Here is a 19713-nt window from a genome sequence, read left to right as displayed (position 1 = left end):
GGAGAGTGAGCCAACGGCTATGTGATGTCTAGCTGCTGACCAGGTTAAACCACAACACTCCTCCATGTGGCAGCTGGGCTCTGGGCCCTGAGCCCCTCCTGCATGCTGGGGCTGCTTCCCCAGCTCCAGAGCAGGTGGAAACAAACAGGAGCTGAGACCAGTGAAGTTCTCATGGCTTCTTTTTTATCTGTATCTATAGAAGAGACCTGATCATAGCTCCAGATGATGATTGTCTCAAAGTAAATAACAAACTAACAGGTAGGAGGCTAAGAATAAGCTTCTGTAGATCAAAGCAAGAAATGGAAGAAAACCGCAATAAGAGAAAACAAAGGAGTATTAAAGAAAACAAAAGGTTTTCCTCGGTTTCTGAAATAAAGTAGGAACTTTAAGGCACATTATTGATTTGAAGAAGCATGTATTGCAAGAATTTCCAGACTGCATCCTTGAGCACCTTATTCCTCATGCTGTAGATGAGGGGGTTCACTGCTGGAGGCACCACTGAGTACAGAAATGACACCACGAGATTTAGAGTTGGTGCCTCCGAGGGCATCCTCAGCACGGCCTTGAAGATCTGCACATAGGACACCACAATGAAGACAAAGCAAACTAATGCTAAGGAAATACTAAACAGAAGTGTCCAGATTTCCCTGAGGTAGGCATGTGAGCAGGAGAGCTTGAGGATCTGGGGGATTTCACAGAAGAACTGGTCCAGGGCATTGCCATGGCAGAGGGGCAGGGAAAATGTATTGGCAGTGTGCAGGACAGCATTGAGAAAGCCACTGCCCCAGGCAGCTGCTGCCATCTGGGCACAAGCTCTGCTGCTCAGGAGGCTCCCGTAGTGCAGGGGTTTGCAGATGGCAATGTAGCGGTCATAGGCCATGACAGTAAGAATGGAATACTCTGCTGTGAGAAAGAAGGCAAACAGTAAGACCTGTGCAGCACATCCTTCATAGGAAATGGCCCTGGTGTCCCAGAGGGAGTCAGCCATGGCTTTGGGGACACTAGTAGAGATGGAGCCCAGGTCGAGGAAGGTGAGGTTGAGGAGGAAGAAGTACATGGGGGTGTGGAGGCAGTGGTCGCAGGCTGTGGCTGTGAGAATGAGGCTGTTGCCCAGGAGGGCAGCCAGGTAGATGCCCAGGAAGAGCCCAAAGTGCAGGAGCTGCAGCTCGCGTGTGTCTGCGAATGGCAGGAGGAGGAACTCGCTCACAGAGCTGCTGTTGGACATTCTATGACTTTGACAAGGCTGTCTGCTGAAGAGGAGAAGGCAAAACAAAGTTAGAACAGAATTCTCTGAGGAAAACCTAATGCAAGTCTTACAGCACCCCCAAACTGAGCCTCTCTCTTAGCATGAGAACTGTTCTGCAGCTCTCTTGCTTGAGCTGCAGCTGGTGTTGGCTGAGGGAGGCACTGGGAGCAGGGGCTGCTTTGGGCTCTAGAGGAGTCCTTCCTACTGTACAGCATGAGGGAAAAAGGAACATAGGGGAAACTCATAGGTTCAGTCCACCTCTCAGATCATTGAGCTTTGCAGTACTGTTGCAAACATCTCCAACCACAGTGCAGAGCAAAGTAGGATTTTCTTTGCTTTATTTTCTAGTAGTTACCCCTGTAATGATTAGGATGACCACCATGCTCAGGTGTTTCCCTGAGAAGAAACTGGAGGCAGCTGAGAACAGAGAAGTCCCAGTCCAAATGCAGCTTGGCAGAATCCTCACCTTGTCTCTGGGTGCCAGACCACAAACTCAGCCCTTCCCTCCTAGGTAGGGGTGCAGAGGCCTCACTCCAGGTGCCCACAGACAGCCATCCAGCAGCACAGACATGACCTTAGCATGGAGGTGTCTTCTCCTTGGGGCACCTTGGTACAGAGCCAGAAGTAGCTTGCAAGCTTCTCCTCATCTGCTGTGCTGGCCATGCCTGCCCCACAGCCCATGGGCTGCAGGGGGAGAGGAGGCCAGGGAGGGGCTGCTCCAGGGGAAGGTGTCTGCACTGCAGGGCATGGCCGCGTGGTGCCCAAATCCCCCCTGCCACGGCATTTCTGAAAACAGCTCCTTCTGGCCGAATCCCCCTCTCTCTGCTGCCTGCAGCTGTCCCTGCCAGGAGCTGCTGCTCTGCGCCCACCTCTTCTTTCCCCCTTCCCGTGCTCACAGACCCCATCCCACACAGCTGTTCTCAGCGCTGCCCTGCAGCACTGCCACCAACAGGGTCCTGCCATGGGGCACCTCCATGACTGCAGGAGCTACGAGGCAGCTGACAGAGAGCCCAGCATGGCCAGAGAGGGCAGGGTGTTCTGGGGTGACTGGGGGCACTCCAAGTGCCTTAGGGCACTCCAAGGGGCTTCTGCCAGACCTCCTCTCCTTGCACCAGGAGTCTCATAGCCTACCGCATCACTCACCGCCCTCCCAGAAACAAGACCCAGCAGGAGACCCTTCCAGGACCTGCAGCTGCATGGCCCTGCAGCCAGAGACTTACTTTGTCAAGGGCTGTGAAGATTTCTCCTGTCATCAGTTCTCAGCATCCTCCCAATCCACTCCCAACTGCCTCCAAGCCCTCTCTCCCTCTCTCCTCTCCCTGCGCCACCTGCGGTCGGAGTCTCCAGCCCTGCTGCGCTGTGCAGAGGAGCTGTTCCTGGGTAGAGCTGTCTCTGCACCAGGGCCCTCTTGCCAAGAGCTCCCATTGGGCCAAGTAGCCCAGCCAAGCTCAGCAGAACAGGCCCAGCCCAAGTCATTGTAATCACCCCTCTGGGGGCTTTGGTGATGACACCACAAACCTCAGGCACAAAGAGCAAATTGAAGAAATCTCTCAACAAGTCCAAGTCAGTCCAAGTCAGTCCAAATTTCCTGGAGTGTCCCCCAAGGGCCAGCGCTGACACAGGTTCCCTTGGAGCTCGTTAGAGCAGAACATTGGAGACAATCGGGACAAGTAGACAAAGGCAATGTAAAGGTGACACTGATGTGGAGGAAAACTGGATGTGTTTCACCAAGCACAAGGGCCAGGCCTTGTCCCCTGGCCTCTGAGAAGGGAGATCCTTTCCCTTCACATATTGCTCAGGGCTCTTCCTGGAGCAGTAGGAGAAGAGGATTTCTTTCTCTTCATGTCCAGTCTCAAAACCCTGAAGTCAACTTTGTGGCAATATTTCTGTTTCATGCCAATTTTCCCTACAGAGGAAAGCTAAAGCATCTCCAAAACCACCCTTCAGGCAGTCTCAGGCTACTTTATCTCTGCTTGGATGCTCCATGCCACTGAGCCAGAGAAACCCAGACTTGGGTTTCAAGCCCCTTTACACAGGGCAGGTACTTTAGGCCTTGAACCTTGAGGTACTTTAGGCCTCCTTGGCACAAGCTCTCTGGGCAACATCCCGTGCCCTCAAAAACGAGGAGCTACACACTGCAACACCCATCTACAGGTGGTGTCACACCATGTTTGAACAGGAGAGGAGTAACTATTTGAATGGAGCTGCAGAACAGGCTTACAGAAGGGTAGAGGATGTAAAGCTGTTCAATTCCACTTTTTCTGTGCTTCTCATGTATACTGTCATTTTCTCTGAAGCTGAGTCCTAAATGTTGTTAGGCTGTGCAAAGGAAAAATTAGAAGGGCCAAAGCCCAACTGGAGCTCAATGTGTCTTTTAGTGTTAAAGACAATAAAAAATTTTCTTTTTCTTTCTTTCTTTCTTTCTTTCTTTCTTTCTTTCTTTCTTTCTTTCTTTCTTTCTTTCTTTCTTTCTTTCTTTCTTTCTTTCTTTCTTTCTTTCTTTCTTTCTCTCTCTCTCTCTCTCTCTCTCTCTCTCTCTCTCTCTCTTTCTCTCTTTCTCTCTTTCTCTCTTTCTCTCTCTCTTTCTCTCTTTCTCTCTTTCTCTCTCTCTCTCTCTCTCTCTTTCTTTCTTTCTTTCTTTCTTTCTTTCTTTCTTTCTTTCTTTCTTTCTTTCTTTCTTTCTTTCTTTCTTTCTTTCTTTCTTTCTTTTTCTTTCTTTCTTAATACAAAGAAAAAAAAGATGATGAAACGGCTGAGGTACTTAGTGCATTCTTTACCTCAGTGTTTTACAGCAAGACCAGTTGTTCGCCTAGTACTCAGCCCCTGAGCTGGTTGATAAGAACCTTGAGCAGAATGAAGCTCTCATAACCCATGAGGAAATGCTTAGAGAACTGCTACTCCACCTAGATATATGGCTGCCTAGGGGGCTAGGTGGGATCCACCCATAGATACTGAGGGAGCTGGCTGAAGTGCTCACCAAACTGCTTTCCATCATTTATCAGCAGTCCTGGCTATCAGGGGAGGTCCCAGTCAACTGGTGACTAGCAAATATGGCAGCCATCTACAAGAAAGGGCAGAAGAAGGATTCAGGGAACTACAGGCCTGTCAGTCTGACCTCAGAGCTGGGGAGACTCATGGAGCAGATTATCTTGAGTACCATCACACAACAGGACAACCAGGTGATTAGGCCCAGTCAACATGGGTTTATCAAAGCAGGCCCTGCTTGACAAATCAGATCTCAAGGTGACAAATCAGATTGACAAGGTGATGTGCTCAGTGGACAAGGGAAAGGCTGTGGATGTGGTCTACCTAGAGTTCACTAAGGTTTTTGAAGCCATTTCCCGCAGCATTCTCCTGGAGGAACTGGCTGCTCAAGGCCTGGATGGATGTACGCTTCATTGGGTTAAAAACTGACTGCGTGGCCGGGTCCAAAGAGTCATGGTGAATGGAACTAAATGCAGCTGGAGGCCAGTCACTAGTGGTGTCCTCCAGGGCTCAGTACTGGGACCAGTTCTTTTCAATTTCTTCAACAATGATCTGGATGAGGGGATCGAGTGCTCCCTCAGTAAGTTTATAAACAAGACCAAGTTAGGAGTGAGAGCTGATCTACTCGAGGGTAGGAGGGCTCTGCAGAGGGATCTGGATAGGCTGAACCCATGGGCTGAGGCCAACTCTATGAAGTTCTACAGGGCTATGTGCTGGGTCCTGCACTTGGGGCACAACAATCCCACTCATGCAGGGAAAAGAGAAGCTGGACAGCTGCCTGAGGATAAGGGCCCTGGTGGTAGATAGTCAAATATGAGCCAGCAGTGTGCTCAGGTTGTCAAGAAGGCCAACAGCATCCTGGCTTGTACCAGGAATACTGTGGTCAGCAGGATAAGGGATATGATTGTCCCTCTGTAACTCATTGTTGGTGAGGCCAAACGTCAAGTTCAGCTCTGGGGCCCCCTGTATAAGATCGACATGGAGCTATTAGAACGAGTCCAAAGGAGGTCCATGAGGATGATTATCATAGAATCATAGAATCATAGAATATCCTGAGTTGGAAGGGACCCTTAAGGATCATCAAGTCCAACTCTTGACACCGCACAGGTCTACCCGAGTTCAGACCATGTGACTAAGGATTAGTCACATGATTAATGGACTGGAGCACCTCTCGTATGAAGACAGGCTGAGGGAGTTGGGGTTGTTCAGCCTGGAGAAGAGAAGGCTCTGGGGAGACCTCACAGTGGCCTTCCAGTACCTAAAGGGGCCTACAGGAAAGCTGGGGGGGGACTCTTCATTAAAGAGTGTAGTGATAGGACTAGGCATAATGGTTTTAAATGGAAAGAGGGTAGATTCAGGTTAGATATTAGAAATAAGTTCTTTACTCAGAGGGTGGTGAGGAACAGGCTGCCCAGAGAAGCTCCATCCCTGGAGGTGTTCAAGGCCAGGTTGGATGGGGCTTTGAGCAACCCAGTCTAGTGGAAGGTGTCCCTGCCCATGGCAGGTGGGTTGGAATTATGTGATCTGTAAGGTCCTTTCATACCCAAACCCTTCTGTAATTGTGTAAATATGAAAGACAGCATCATACCAGCTACTAGGAAGATAAAATTACTCTATCGCAGCCAAACCTAAGACAATATCCACTGCTTATTCTATATCATGTACATAATGCTGAGGTCCAACATTTCCCAATTAATCATCACCACCTTTTCCGTCTTTTGATATGCACACAAAAATAACATGACATTAGTCTATTGGTGTCAATTATAATGATAATAATTATAATGATAATGACAATGATAGTGATAATGATAATAATAATTCATTTTGTGTCCTCTTAAACTGCCTTTATCTCAGACCATGAACTTTTTCTTTTTTTTTTTTTTTTTCTCCCAGTTCTTTCCTCAATCCCATTGGATGAATGGTTTTGTAGTAGTGTTGAGCTGCCTGCTGGGTCAAACCACACCAAGTCTTTTTGGTGCCTAGTGTGGAGCACAAAGGTTAAGATGACAGAACTGACCACAGTGTTTTAAAAGTAAATTGTTATAAGCATTAGATCAGTTTAAGAGTTGCTGATCACAATGCTGTGTTTTTTTTTTTTTTTTTTTTTTTGTTTTGTTTTGTTTTGTTTTGTTTTGTTTTATTTTTTTTTTTCTGGGGTCTGTTGTGTTTGTTTTCAGAATTGTGTTGTATAACATATTACTAACTATCTGTCTTCCATGTCATGCTGTTTATCCCACTGTTCTGGGGGCTGGGTTTAGGTTACTCTTTTGCTGTATTGGATAACACTGACTTCTGATAGGATAAAATTATTGCCACCTCTATACCTCAGGAACCATCTCTTAATCTCTTAGAAGCTGTTAATAATGACACCCTTTTACACTCTTTGCCTTTTCTCCTCAGGGAGTAAATCTATGCAGGGCAGTGGGGGATGCTTTTCCCCACTTCTTCACTCTCCCTTTTTCCTTCACCTCCTGCTTCTCCTCCAGGCTAATTACACTAGCTCTTCAAAGCTTTGAATACCCTTGGGTTGATCAAACCAGCATGTTCCCATTGTGATGTTTCCTGAATGTGATTTAGGTTTTGTTTAAGCTTAAACAACTACTTAAGTAGTTGAGATCTGCCCCAAGGCAATCAAATTCTTTGCTTACCTTTATTCAGGTTCAAGATGGCATTAGTCCTGACCTGACTCAAACAGGAGCCACCAAATGGTGGGGCACCTCTCCTAGATCAAATCAGAATTCAGGAACCATAGCCATCCCGGACGAGCCCCTAAATTGTTATAAATCACTAAGTCCCAAAATAGGATTATAATCAAAGTTTACAATTTTTTAAAAGAATTGAGGTAAGCAAACAGCGCTGGGTGCGTTGGGAGTCTCCGCTCCACCTAAACACACACCACTTACATCAAGCAGCTGATTTTTATGCTCCTAGGCTGATATATATTCATTACTACTTCTAAAATAAACGGGCTATTATAATTAGCTTCCGGATCCAGTCCCTCCTACTGGAGCATGTGCATCAGTCTCCGGTGGTCCCTCTGGGGGTCTCTGGGGGTCTTTCATGCTGAAGGCTAGTAGTCTTCCGCTCAGTTTTTTTTTTTCTTGTCCATCCCCTTTGTACTCCATGGCAGCATGTCAAAAGCTTACACAGCGTCCCCTACAAGTTTTGTCTCCTAGCCATCCTTCAGCTTCTTTCTTCTTCTTAATCTCCTGGCCACCTGGCCAGATATCAGGGGCTTGCATAGTGTCCCATTCAGAAGTCATAACAGTTACTAGTTGTTAGCAGTTGTTCTGAAACCCCCAGACATCAGAGACTTCAAAGAAAGAACATACAAATACAAATAGCTCTCTATTGACACTTCACAAGTTGTTAAAACATTCCTCACAGGCCATTCACAGGGACACTCCAGTCACATCTATAGCAGTGCTAAATCAACCACAAAGAAGGCAAGAAGGCTGTAACTGTTAGGAATAAGAGTTCGGAATCAGTAACAAAGCAAATAGGCTCATGGATTTGAGGACTATTTCTGAAGATTTGATAAATTGACTATAATGAGGGGGAGACTGGGACACGGGAAGGAAAGAGAAGAAACCACATCTGTGGAAGAATTAAATTGCCAGTGCAGGACCCAGAGACAGACAGAACCGCTCTCTAGTGACACGAATTGTTAAAACATTCCTTTGCAAGGTACAAGAACTATATCCATTAACCATTCTGTTTTTCTTAGACTTGTGGTTATACAAGGGTATGTAAGACAGAAGGTCACATTCATCATACCATGCGGCCCTAGCACTGTTCCATACTGACACGAAACAGATGAACACATCTCACACATTCAAGACAGATCTGTATGTCAACCAGAAAAGTGGACCACTATGCAGAGAGGTATCCAGTACCTGAGGAAATTAGCCATGCTGAAGGTGGACAACAAACAGCTGTCCACAGATCCAGATGAAGTCAAGTGCACATGATCCATGTGGCAGAAGTTTGTATGGAGTGCACCATCATCATATGCCAGCTCATTGGCAGTAATGAGGTGGAAATACCATGAGAAACCCTCAGTGGATGAATTGGCTATCCAACTCTGGCAGTATGAAGAAAGTCTCGCTTCTTCCCTATGGACCTGCACCTCATCTATGGAGAAACTGCCTGAATAGGTCCAAGAGCTACAAGAGACTACATCTTCCTCCCCACCTGTACAAACCAATACCTCAGTTGTCAGGCGGAAGTGTCTCTCTACTCAAGAAAGGTGGTATAGTGGGTACATACCATGAGCAACCCTATGGTTTTAACTGTGTGACCACGGAGAAGCCATGAGAAAATGGGATGGAAAATCTACCTCCAGCCTAGAGGCATGGATACATGAAGCGCAAGGAAAAACATTCACAAAAAGTGGTTCTTCTGAGAAAATTGCTGCTCCTGTTTCTAGTGGGCAGTCCTCCAAACAGAGTAATGAATACTATGAGCAGGACTAGAGGGGCCCTGCCTCCAGCCAGAGGGGAGGAAGGGGGCAATTGGGTGTATTGGACTTTGAGGACTATGTCCTGGCACATCAATCCCAAGAATTACCTGTATTGGAGGCTGAAGTGAGTCTAACTGGGAAGGAGTGGCAAATGCAACCCATTGGGACTGACCTGGAGGCTCTGTGCAACCTTGACATAGACTACTTCAGGAGAGGGTACGTCAAAGATCCACAAGAGTATTGGTGGACTTTGGCATAGCTGCCTTGGAGATGGAGGACATCAACCAGTTATGTCTACCTTGCCCACTCTCTCACAGGGCCCTTCTGCTGTGGAGGTGCTGATTGCCAATGAGCAGCAGGTGCCAATCACTACCACAACAGTGAACCTGAGGCAATACTGCGCTAACAGAGACTCCCTGATCCCCATGCATGAGCTGGTTCATTGACTGGACAGCCAAGGAGTGATCATCAAGACTCACTCAGACTTTAATATGGCCATTGCATATGACCAATTCTAATGGTGAGAGGAAGCTAACTGGATTTCTGTGGCCTGAATGAAGTCCCAGCACCACTGAGTGTTTCTGTGACAGGCATGCTAGAACTTCATTCAGTATGAACTGAAGTCAAAGTCAGCCAAGCGCTATGCCACAATTAATACTGCTAATGCATTTTTCTTCAACCCTTTGGCAGCACTGTGAAGGCCACACTTTGCTTGCAGTTGGAGGGGTGTCCTGTCCACCTGGAATGAACTGCCCCAGTGCTGGAAACAGAGCCCTACCAATTACCCTGGATTGATCCAGGCGGCACTGGGATGGGGAATCTCCTGAACACCTCCAATACATTGTTTTCATCATCACGTGGGGCAACACAGTGGAAGAAGTATTTGAGAAAGGGAAGAAAATAGTCCTAATCCTTCTGAAAGCTTGTACTACCCTAAACCAAAGTAAGCTCAAGGGACCTGCACAGAAGATCCTAGTCCAGGCTGGCCAGGTTCAGGGGGACTCCTGCTTGGGGAAAGGTTGGTCATCAGACAGTAGCTGATAAGCAATTGCATTCTGCATCACTTGCTTTATACATGTAATAATAATAATAATAAAATATGTTATTATTTCTTATTATTGTTACTGTTATTCTTATATCTTTATTTTCTGTCTTTTTGAAACTGCCTATATTTCAACAAATGAGCTATTGAGTGGGGGGTGTGAGCTAACAGCTCTGTGTTGCTTAGGTTCCCGACAGGTTAAAGCACAACATGTTTGACAACCACACTCTAATAGCACAAATCACACTTGTAAAATCCGTCTCTCCTGTGTACAGAGAAGGGCAGTTGGTGATGACATCAGTCTGCTTCAAACACCACACCCCAGCAGAGACCCTGTAGCCCTCAGGAGCTGTCAGTCCTGAGGCCTTGGGGACACCTTGAGGGAGCCCAATGGAACAGTGCAAGTGGTGCCATGGTCGGGTGCTGTGCTGCTGAGCTGGGCCAAGCTCCTGGGCCCAAGGGAAGCTCCTGGTAAGCGGGCAGTGCTGCAGAGAGACAGCTCTGCCCAGGAGCAGCTCCTCTGCACAGCACAGCAGGGCTGGGGGCTGTGACCGCAGCTGGCATGGGGAGAGGAGAGAAGGAGAGAGGGCTTGGAGGCAGTGAGGAGTGCAACAACTGGACAGCGTGTGGCAGGACAGATCTGCAGTCTCTTTGCACTGTGAGTCTCTGGCAGCAGGCAGTGTAGGTGCAGTTGCCAGAGGGGTCTTCTACAGCTGGCACATCTGATGGCTGATAGAATCTCTCAGGATGACTCTTACTCTACATTTAATGTGGAGTAGAAGATGCTGTATACAATGACATTTATAAAAGGGCATTTCCAGAGGAAGACTGAAGCTTGGTTAATCTGAAGAGGAAGGATTTTTTTGTTTCTGTGCTTTCAGATTCTTGCAGTGGAGGGAAATCTGAGTGAGTCTGAGCACACAGCTTGTGGGATGGGGTCTGCTGGCCATGGACAGGGAAGTGACGGAGGGATAGAGAACCAGCTCCAAGCAGGGACATGGGCAGGCAGCAGGGACATGGACAAGTGGTGAGAGGGAGCTGCTGCCAGAAATGCTGTGTGAGGAAGGGCTCAGGCACCACCCTGCCATCCCCTGCAGGGCAGGCGCCTTCCCTGGGACATTCCCTCTTCTCCTCTCCCACCAGCACTACCTCTGCCCTAAGACCCCAGTGTCCCCAGCAGGAGCTGACTCCTCTGCAGGCAGAGCTGCAGCACAGGAGGGTCTGCTGAGGGTCTGTCTGTCTCTCTCTGGCCTTGCCTCCCCTGGCAGCAGCACACTGGCATTCCTCCTGGCTTCTCTACCTGGCCGTGATACTGCTGTTCTTGTTTCCAGGCTGGCTGGGGTGGGGGCTTCAGACGCACATGGAGTGAGCCCTCAGGGTGCTTGGGAGAAGGGGAGTATGGAGACAGGGTGAGGGGTCTGGAGATGTGCCCTTTGAGCCTGGATTCCTTTGCTCTCAGCAGTGTTCAGGTTCTTCTCAGGTGAACCTCTGAGTGCAGTTGTCCTGCAGCACAGATCAACGGAAACCACAGAGAGGATCCACAGGATCCACAGAATCCACAATATTTCACTTGCAGTGAAGGAGAAATGTGCAGGATTTCTGCCTTAGAGACTCTCCACAGTAGTGGTGGGTAAGGTAGAAATAAAGCTCCAAGTCCACCTATGTTCTTTACCTATTGGTGTAGGACAGGATTAACTCCTGCACTGCTCACAGCAGAGTCCTGTGCTCCAAAGGACAGCCTCAGGCAGCATCAATCCAAGTGCAAGAAAGGGATCTGCCAAATATCTTCCTGGAAGTGAGCTAGAATGTTGGGAGTCTCAAATGAAAAATGGAAATCCTTTTTCTCAGCTAATTCTATTGTTAATAATCACCATCTTTCTGTTCCTTGGGCAAGACCCCGTGCCCAGAAAGAGCAAATGCCCAACAGCAGCTCTGTGAGTGAGTTCCTCCTGTTGGCATTTGCAGACACACGCCAGCTGCAGCTCCTGCACTTCGTGTTCTTCTTGGGCATTTACCTGGCTGCCCTCCTGGGCAACGGCCTCATCCTCACAGCCATAGCCTGCGACCACCACGTCCACACCCCCATGTACTTCTTCCTCCTCAACCTCGCCCTCCTCGACCTGGGCTCCATCTCCACCTCTGCACCTAAAGCCATGGCCAATTCTCTCTGGGACACCAGGGCAATCTCCTATCAAGGATGTGCTTCTCAGGTCTTCTTTTTAGTCTTCTTCTTTGGTTCAGAGTATTTCCTTCTCACTGTCATGGCCTATGACCGCTATGCTGCCATCTGCAAACCCCTGCACTATGGGAGCCTCCTGGGCAGCAGAGCTTGTGCCCAGATGGCAGCAGCTGCCTGGGGCAGTGGCTTTCTCTATGCTGTCCTGCACACGGCCACTACATTTTCCCTGCCCCTTTGCCAAGGCAATGCCTTGGACCAGTTCTTCTGTGAAATTCCCCAGATCCTCAAGCTCTCCTGCTCTCATGCCTATCTCAGGGAAGGTCAGCTTCTCATCTTTAGTGCCTGTTTAACCATTGAATGTTTTGTCTTCATTGTGCTGTCCTATGTGCAGATCTTCAGGGCCGTGCTGAGGATGCCCTCTGAGCAGGGCCGGCACAAAGCCTTTTCCACGTGCCTCCCTCACCTGGCCGTGGTCTCCTTATTTCTCAGCACTGTCATGTTTGCCCACCTGAAGTCCCCCTCCTCGATCTCTTCCGCATACCTGGACTTGTTGGTGTCATTTCTGTACTCGGTGGTGCCTCCAGTAGTGAACCCCCTCATCTACAGCATGAGGAACCAGGAGCTCAAGGATGCCTTGAGGAAACTGATGTGTTGTTGTGTTTCAGAATCAAGAACTTTCCCTTCATCTTCTGCATATGACTGATAATGTAATGCATTTCAGCCACAAGATGAGTTCTGGTGTTTTTTTGGACATTTTTAATAGTCTGCAGAGCAGCACCGTCTCAGGGCTGTATGGAATGGGAGTTGCATGGTGAAGGGGTGCAGCTCTGTCTGTCCAGGCCAGCACAGATGTACTCAGCTGCAAATTGTCCCCTGGGAGATTGTATGTCTCAGGAGAAGAGCAACTCCCTGTTTGTGTGCAGTGGAGATATGGGGAGAGAAACCCTTTGCTACTGGTGCCATCAGCCACATTGTATGCACACAGGAGAGATGAACACAAAGGAGCACAAAGACCATCAGTTATTCCCACATATTTCATGATGGCCAGTGGGGCATGATAGTGTCACAAGGCCAAGTAACGTCTCCTGGGAAGCCACCGGAATGCAGTTCTGGGATGTGATTCCTTGAACCGAGGTCCCTGTGCCCATTCCTCCTGCCTTGGGGCATCTCAGAGGAGGACAGAGCAGGAGAAAGCACCGCAGGGCTGAGGTGCCTTCCAGCCTCTGGCCGTGGCTACAGGACCAAGAGGGACATTGCAAGCACTGCAGTGCACTGCACGTGGTGTGCAAGTCAGGGACTCTATGACATTTGGAAAAGAGGGTGGGCCACTCAGGAAGACTATAAGGATGTGGTAAGGCTGTGCAGGGACAAAATTAGAAAGGCCAAAGCTCACCTGGAGCTTTATCTGGCTACTGCTGTTAAGAATAACAGAAAATGTTTTTATAAATGCATAAACATGAAAAGAAGGACTAAGGAGAAACTCCATCCTTTGCTGGATGTGGGGGGAAACTTAGTGACAAGAGATGAGGAAAAGGCTGAGGTGCTTAATGCCTTCTTTGCCTCAATATTTAGTGGCAAGACCAGTTGTTCTCTGGATACCCAGTACCCTGAGCTGGTGGGAGGGGATAGGGAGCAGAATGTGGCCCTCATAATCCATAAGGAAATGATTCGCGAACTGCTACAGCACTTACATGTACGCAAATTGATGGGGCCGAATGGGATTCACCCAAGGGTACTGAGAGAACTGGCAGAAGAGCTGGCCAAGCCACTTTCCATCATTTGTCAGCAGTCCTGGTTATCAGGGGAGGTCCCAGTCAACTGGCGACTAGCAAATGAGATGCCCACCTACAAAATGGCTGGAAGGAGGATCTTGGAACGACAGGCCTGTCAGTCTGAACTCGGTGCTGGGGAAGCTCAAGGAAGCTCGTGCCATCACACGGCACTTGCAGGGCATCCAGGCAATCATGCCCAGCCAGCATGGGTTTATGAAAGGCAGGTCCTACTTAACACACCTGTTCTCATTCTATGACAAAGTGACACACTTAGTGGATATGGGAAAGGCTGTGGCTGTGGTCTGTCTTGACTTCAGTAAGGCTTTCAACATTGTTTCCCACAGCATTCTCCTCGAGAAATTCACTGCTCATGGCTTGGTCTCATGTACGCTTTGTTGGGTTAGAAACTGACTGGATAGCCGGGCCCAAAGAGTCGTGGTGAATTGAGTTAAATCCAGTTGGAGGCCAGTCACTAGAGGAGTCCCCCAGGGACTGGGGCCAATTCTCTTTAATATCTTTATCAATGATCTGGATGAGGGGATTGAGTGAACCCTCAGTAAGTTTGCAGACCACACCAAGTTAGGTGCATATGTCTATCTGCTCGAGGGTAGGAGGGCTCTGCAGGAGGATCTGGATAGGCTGGACCAATGGGCTGAGGTCAGCTGTATGAAGTTCAACAAGGACAAGTGCTGTGTCCTGCACCTGGGGCACAACAACCCCAAGCAACGCTACAGGCTGGGAGATGAGTGGTTGGAAAGCTGCCTGGCAGAGAAGGACCTGGGAGTATTGGTGGATAGTTGGCTGAATATGAGCCAGCAGTGTGCTCAAGTGGCCAGGAAGGAGTGTATGAGGAACCGGTTCAGACATGAGCACCTCACACAGCCCTGGCATTGCTCTTTGTGCCTCCAGAAACAACCCCCAGTGTCCCTGTGAGATTTTTTCTCACCCCTTTACAGGTTCATTGCAGATGCCACTCTCTGCTATGTCACACTACCCTGCCTTTCTGGACTGGGCTGTCAAGCATTTGGATCAGCAAGATTTCTGGGGACTTGAAAATGAATTCAATTTAATTGAATTAAATTCTTTAATTCAATGACTCTTTCCCTTGGACTGCTCTTCAAAGACAGAATAAGGGGAGGGAAAAAAAAAAAAAAAATCATTAGCAATGTTGGAAAATATATTTTGTTAAGTGTGTGCATAAAACTATTCATCAAGAAAGCATGATTTTTTTATTGCACTTGTCCATGGTGCTGTCAATAGAAAATTGGGAAAATAAATAATGAACATTCATAGAAAAAAAGCTGGTGGTGCTGGCAAGCTCTTTCAGCTGTTACATCGAGCCCTTTTCTGTACAGGTTTCAACTACTCAATCTACTTTCATGGCTGGTTTCAGTTTTCCAGTCAGAGGTGGCCACTACCTCCAGGATGTCCTGGGGTAGCCAAGACACCCAGGTGGGACAAGTGACACAGGACCTAGGGGAGTCCTTCTGGAGCAAAAACTGGGGGGCAGGAACTGGGGCTGGGCCTCTCAGGGGCTGTGCAGGGGCTGCTTGGGTCCCCCATGAGGAGCAGCTCCTGCCAGGTCACCTGCTCCTGCATGGGCTCCTCTCCAAGGGCTACAGGTCTGGCCCGGAATCTGCTCTGGAGAGGGTCCTCCACAGGCCACAGCCTCCATCAGTGCAGGTCCACCTGCTCCACCGTGGTACTCCATGGATTGCAGGGGGACAGCCTGCTTCACCATGGTCCTCACCACAGGCCACAGGGGACTTTTGCTCCAGGACATGGAGCACCTCTCCCCCTCCTTCTTCACTGACCATGGCATCTACAAGGCAGTTTCTCACTCCTCTCTCTCTCCCAGCTGCTGTTCTGCAATAACTTTTTTTTTTTTTTTTCCCCCTGTCTTTAAATATGCTCTCATAGAGGCACAAAAAATGTCACTTATTGGCCCAGCCCTGGCCAGCAGCAAGGCCCTTATCTAACATGGGACAGCTTCTGGATTCTTCTCACAGAAGGCACCCCAATGGCCCCCCACTACCAAAACCTTGCCACATAAATCCACCACATGCAGTCACATGGCATTCAAAGATGAATGTGAGGGACCGTGGACCTTATCATCTTGTGGGCCACAAGGAGGAGATGGATGGGAATGCTCTGATGAGCTCAGCTCTGCCTCAGGATCTCCTGCCCCAGCAGGAGGAATGTGTCTGTGGCAGTGACTGTGAGGTCACTTCTGTCTCTGCAGTTGATAGGGCAGCAGCAGCAACGTGTCACAGAAATGGACTGTGAGGTCACTTCTGTCTGAAGTAGTTGACAGGCCACACTTCTACCTAGGTTCTGTACTTTTCAGCTGAAATCTGCCAGTGGTCCTGGTAGGCCAGCAGAAGGCACCTGGTTGACATGCTGACTGTGGGATCCACTCTGCCTACATAATGAGAAGGAACCAGACAGAAAGAAGGCCCACATATGGGTTGTCCTGACCCTTCTGTTTGAGTCCACGAATGGACAGCAGGAGGCACAAGGCTTGGGTATGTCTAAACAAGAAGCTGCAAGACCAGCAGAAGGACCGTGGTTTGGAAGATGTTGGTGAGGTGACTTCTATCTGGTTGGCTGACAGGCCACAAGAAGGCCAATGGGTTGGGATGCCTACTTTAGGACTGGTTTCCACCCAGGTGGAACTTTATTTGGTGGTAGGAAAGAGCAGGAGAGGAAAACTGCCAGAAATTGCACCTTGGAAGGTTGGCACTGGCCACAAAGAGGAAAAAAGGTCTCTCAAAGTATACTGCTGTGGTGCCAGAGGTCACCCAAAGAGTGTCTGTAATCAAACCCTGGCTTTGTGTTTCAAGGAACAGCTGGTGAAGGTTGATGAGACCTTGGTGAAATGATGGAAATGCCAGGGTGAGAGCAAGGTGAAGAACAGAGATGGGTGTCTGTAGGCTTCCAGGAAATAGGACAAAGTGTGGGACAGCATAGGAAAGCCTGCAGAGGAGAAGGGGGAGGTTGCTGGCAAGAATGGAAGGCCCCAAAAGCCCTGACATTTTTGTCCCTTATCTAGAGCTTATGAGGTGATGAGATGTAGTCATTGCAGTGAGGCCTCCTTGCTTCTTTGCAACCCTTGCAGAGGCAGGGAGGTGTCATACCACTGTTCTTCTCATGGCATCACACTGCTTAGAACATCCCACAGACCCCAGGAAGAGCCTTGAGATGGATGTGGGGGTGCAGGATCTCCCCTCCCAGTGGCTGGAGTCAGGCCTTGGCTCTTCTGCTTCACCAAAACCAACCAAGACATTTCTCATCACAGTGCTTTGCCTGTCTGCAGTCATGGTCTCCAATTATCTGCCCTAACAAGTCCCTGAGGAGAATCTCTTGGTAACAGCCCTCAGTGGGGCCCATTAATACTCCAAGTCACTTCAACTTTTCCTTCTGACTTTACTTGCTCAAGCGGTTACATCACTCTTCTCTCAGTACCTGAGCTTCATAGACTCAGCACCATAATACACCATGGAACTCATTAAAATGAAGAAACTTCTAACATCTCTTCCACAGTTTTCTTCAAGCCTTCACACCTTGTGCAGCTAATTGCAGAGCTTGCATGATGTAATTAAGGAAGAAGATTTCAAAAAGCACCTAATACAAATCTTGTATTGCTTTAAAGGCTGAATTTTGCTGCATTTCAGTTTTGAGCATCATTCTCCTATTGGTATTCATCCAGGGTGATTTCTTTAGAGACCTGCATTAGGAGGAAAAGCAGAGTATGAAAGTCCGATACCTCCACTGCCAGCAGCGGTCTTTGTCCCTGTAGCTGCAGCCCAGCCCAGCCCAGCACGTGAAACCCTTTCTAAGACAAGTCAGGGATTCCTTGGGAGAATAAATAAACAAATGAAATGAAATGAAATGAAATGAAATGAAATGAAATAAAATAAAATAAAATAAAATAAAATAAAATAAAATAAAATAAAATAAAATAATAAATTGAAATGACCATTGGAATCTGAGAAATTCAGCCTGAATCTTTGTAGATACCTGGACATCCATGGTCTCTCTTGGGTCTTCTGTGGAAAACTCAGGATGAAAACTAAAGAAAATATATCTTCAAGTGGCTGCAGCTGTACCCATGAGCTTGGCTGCTTTTGGGAAATAGTCCTCTTCCAGCCACAGAAAACTAAATTGAGTAATGTGAAAAGACCTGCCCAGTCAATAGAGTAGAGCAAAGTCATGCTTCCTGTGCTATAGATGCAGAAGGCAAAAGAACTGCATTGTGCCTCAATGGACGTGTATCTCAGGTCATGCAACTTTACCTTAGTACTGACAAGTCCATCACTAAACCACGCTACTAAGTTCTACATCTACACATTGGCTCTCCAGCCAATGAACCAGCTCATGGATGGCAATCAGGGAGTCTCAGTTAGTGTGACGCTGCCTCAGGTGCACCACCATGGTAGCCATTGGCACCTGCTGTTCTTCAACCCTCAGCAAACCCACAACAGAAGGATTCTGTGGAAGGTCAAGCAAGGTAGACAACTCTTTAATGTCCTTTGTCTCCAAGGCTGCTATGCCAAAGCCCCACCCGTGCTCTTTTGGAACTTTGAAGTAACAAATCCTGAAGAAGACTATGTCTTGGATGCACATAGCCTCTGGGCCAGTCCCAATGGGGAGCTTTTGCCATTCCTTCCCAGTTCGACTCACTTCAGCCTCCAAGACAGTTAACTCTTGGGACCCACCTGTCACTTCAGAAATACAGGTGGGTTCTACCTCTTTATAGCTTGATGGCATTAAGGTACACTGTGCACCGGTGTCCAGTAGAGCCTGATACATTTGTGGGTCTGATGTGCCAGGCCATTAAATATACACAGTCCAGTAAACCCGATTGTCCCTTTCCTCCCTGCCTCCCTCTGGCTGGAAGCAGGACCCCTCTAGTCCTGCTCATAGTCTTCATTACTGTGTCTGGTGGACAGCCCACTGGAAACACACCCCACCATGGCACTGTCATACTACAGGGCAGGAGAGAGGGAGCTGACAGCCAAGAGATGCAGGAGATGGTGCCCAATTCGGTGCAGGAGATGGGGCCCAGCAGAGACAAGGAGTCAAGGCAGTGCAGTGGGGGAGGCCAGGAGAAGCAGCCCATGGGGTGGTGCTGCTTGTGAGGACACATTTGTGCCAGCATCCTGAGTGGGCAGCAGCTGTGTGCAGGCAAGGAGAGGCTAGGAAGTGCATGCCAAGAGCGCTCCTGACAGCAGAGAATAGGCCGTGGCCAAGGCCAAGAGGAGAGGCAGGCCCAGGGCAGGGGGCTGCAAGGGCCATGCTGAGCTCCCTGCCCCTGCAGCAGCCTCCCTGGCCCTCAGCAGACATGCTGGCTGGCACACACTGGGAGGTCCTGGTGTGCATCAGAGAGCATCAAGGAGGGCGCTAGAGAGGGCTGGGGTGAGGCAGGTGGCAGAGTCCAATGCAGGGCTGGCTGGGGTCCAGAATCACCCCATCTGGAACCTCTGGCAGAAAGTATCAAGGGAGGTGGGAGGTTGACCCCTAGGATTGAGGAGTCAGGGTTAGTAAGTACCTAAGACCTACTTCAACTGGGAAAGTGATATTGGTAGCATACAAAGGGGGTTGAGCTGCTTTGGAAGTGGTTTGTGTTGACACACAGCTCCTCTGGGCACCGACTTGCCTCTTTTGGGCTGGATGTTTCAAGGGAAGGTCCCCTCTACACATCATGTGCCTGATGCTCCATGGAGCAAGTGGGTCGCACTAATTTCACAGCAGGCTCCAATAGGAAACCCCAGTCTTGTAATTTTGGAAGTGATCAAGGACTGACCAAAGAACAGCAACTTGGTAATATTGCTACAGGAGGAGGTGACACATATTGAAAAGATGTCATTGTCTAATAAACTCCCAGAAAATGGGGAGCAGCATGCACTGGTCACTGATGGGTCTGGTTATATTGTGGGAAAGCCATCCCTATAAAACATCTATTGGGTTCAGTCAGTCCGTGACTTTGGTCTCCAACTGTCATCACATTACTTCAGGGCAGCA

At 48.6% G+C, this 19713-nt stretch overlaps 1 protein-coding gene across 1 annotated transcript; it reads left to right on the top strand.

The window, feature by feature from the left end:
* The first annotated feature begins 11654 nt into the window (after window positions 1-11654).
* On the top strand, window positions 11655-12620 carry LOC137847490 (olfactory receptor 14C36-like). The gene has a single exon (XM_068665757.1). It carries the CDS (start codon window positions 11655-11657, stop codon window positions 12618-12620), a length of 966 nt encoding a protein of 321 aa, XP_068521858.1.
* Window positions 12621-19713: the final 7093 nt, after the last annotated feature.

Source organism: Anas acuta, chromosome W (genome assembly GCF_963932015.1).
Source record: "Anas acuta chromosome W, bAnaAcu1.1, whole genome shotgun sequence".
In the NCBI taxonomy this organism is placed as follows: domain Eukaryota; kingdom Metazoa; phylum Chordata; class Aves; order Anseriformes; family Anatidae; genus Anas; species Anas acuta.
This window is presented reverse-complemented; position numbering and strand designations above follow the sequence as displayed.

Bases quoted from the DNA above. Each gene is read 5' to 3' on its own strand.
- LOC137847490 (XM_068665757.1), top strand. From the start codon at position 11,655: ATGCCCAACAGCAGCTCTGTGAGTGAGTTCCTCCTGTTGGCATTTGCA.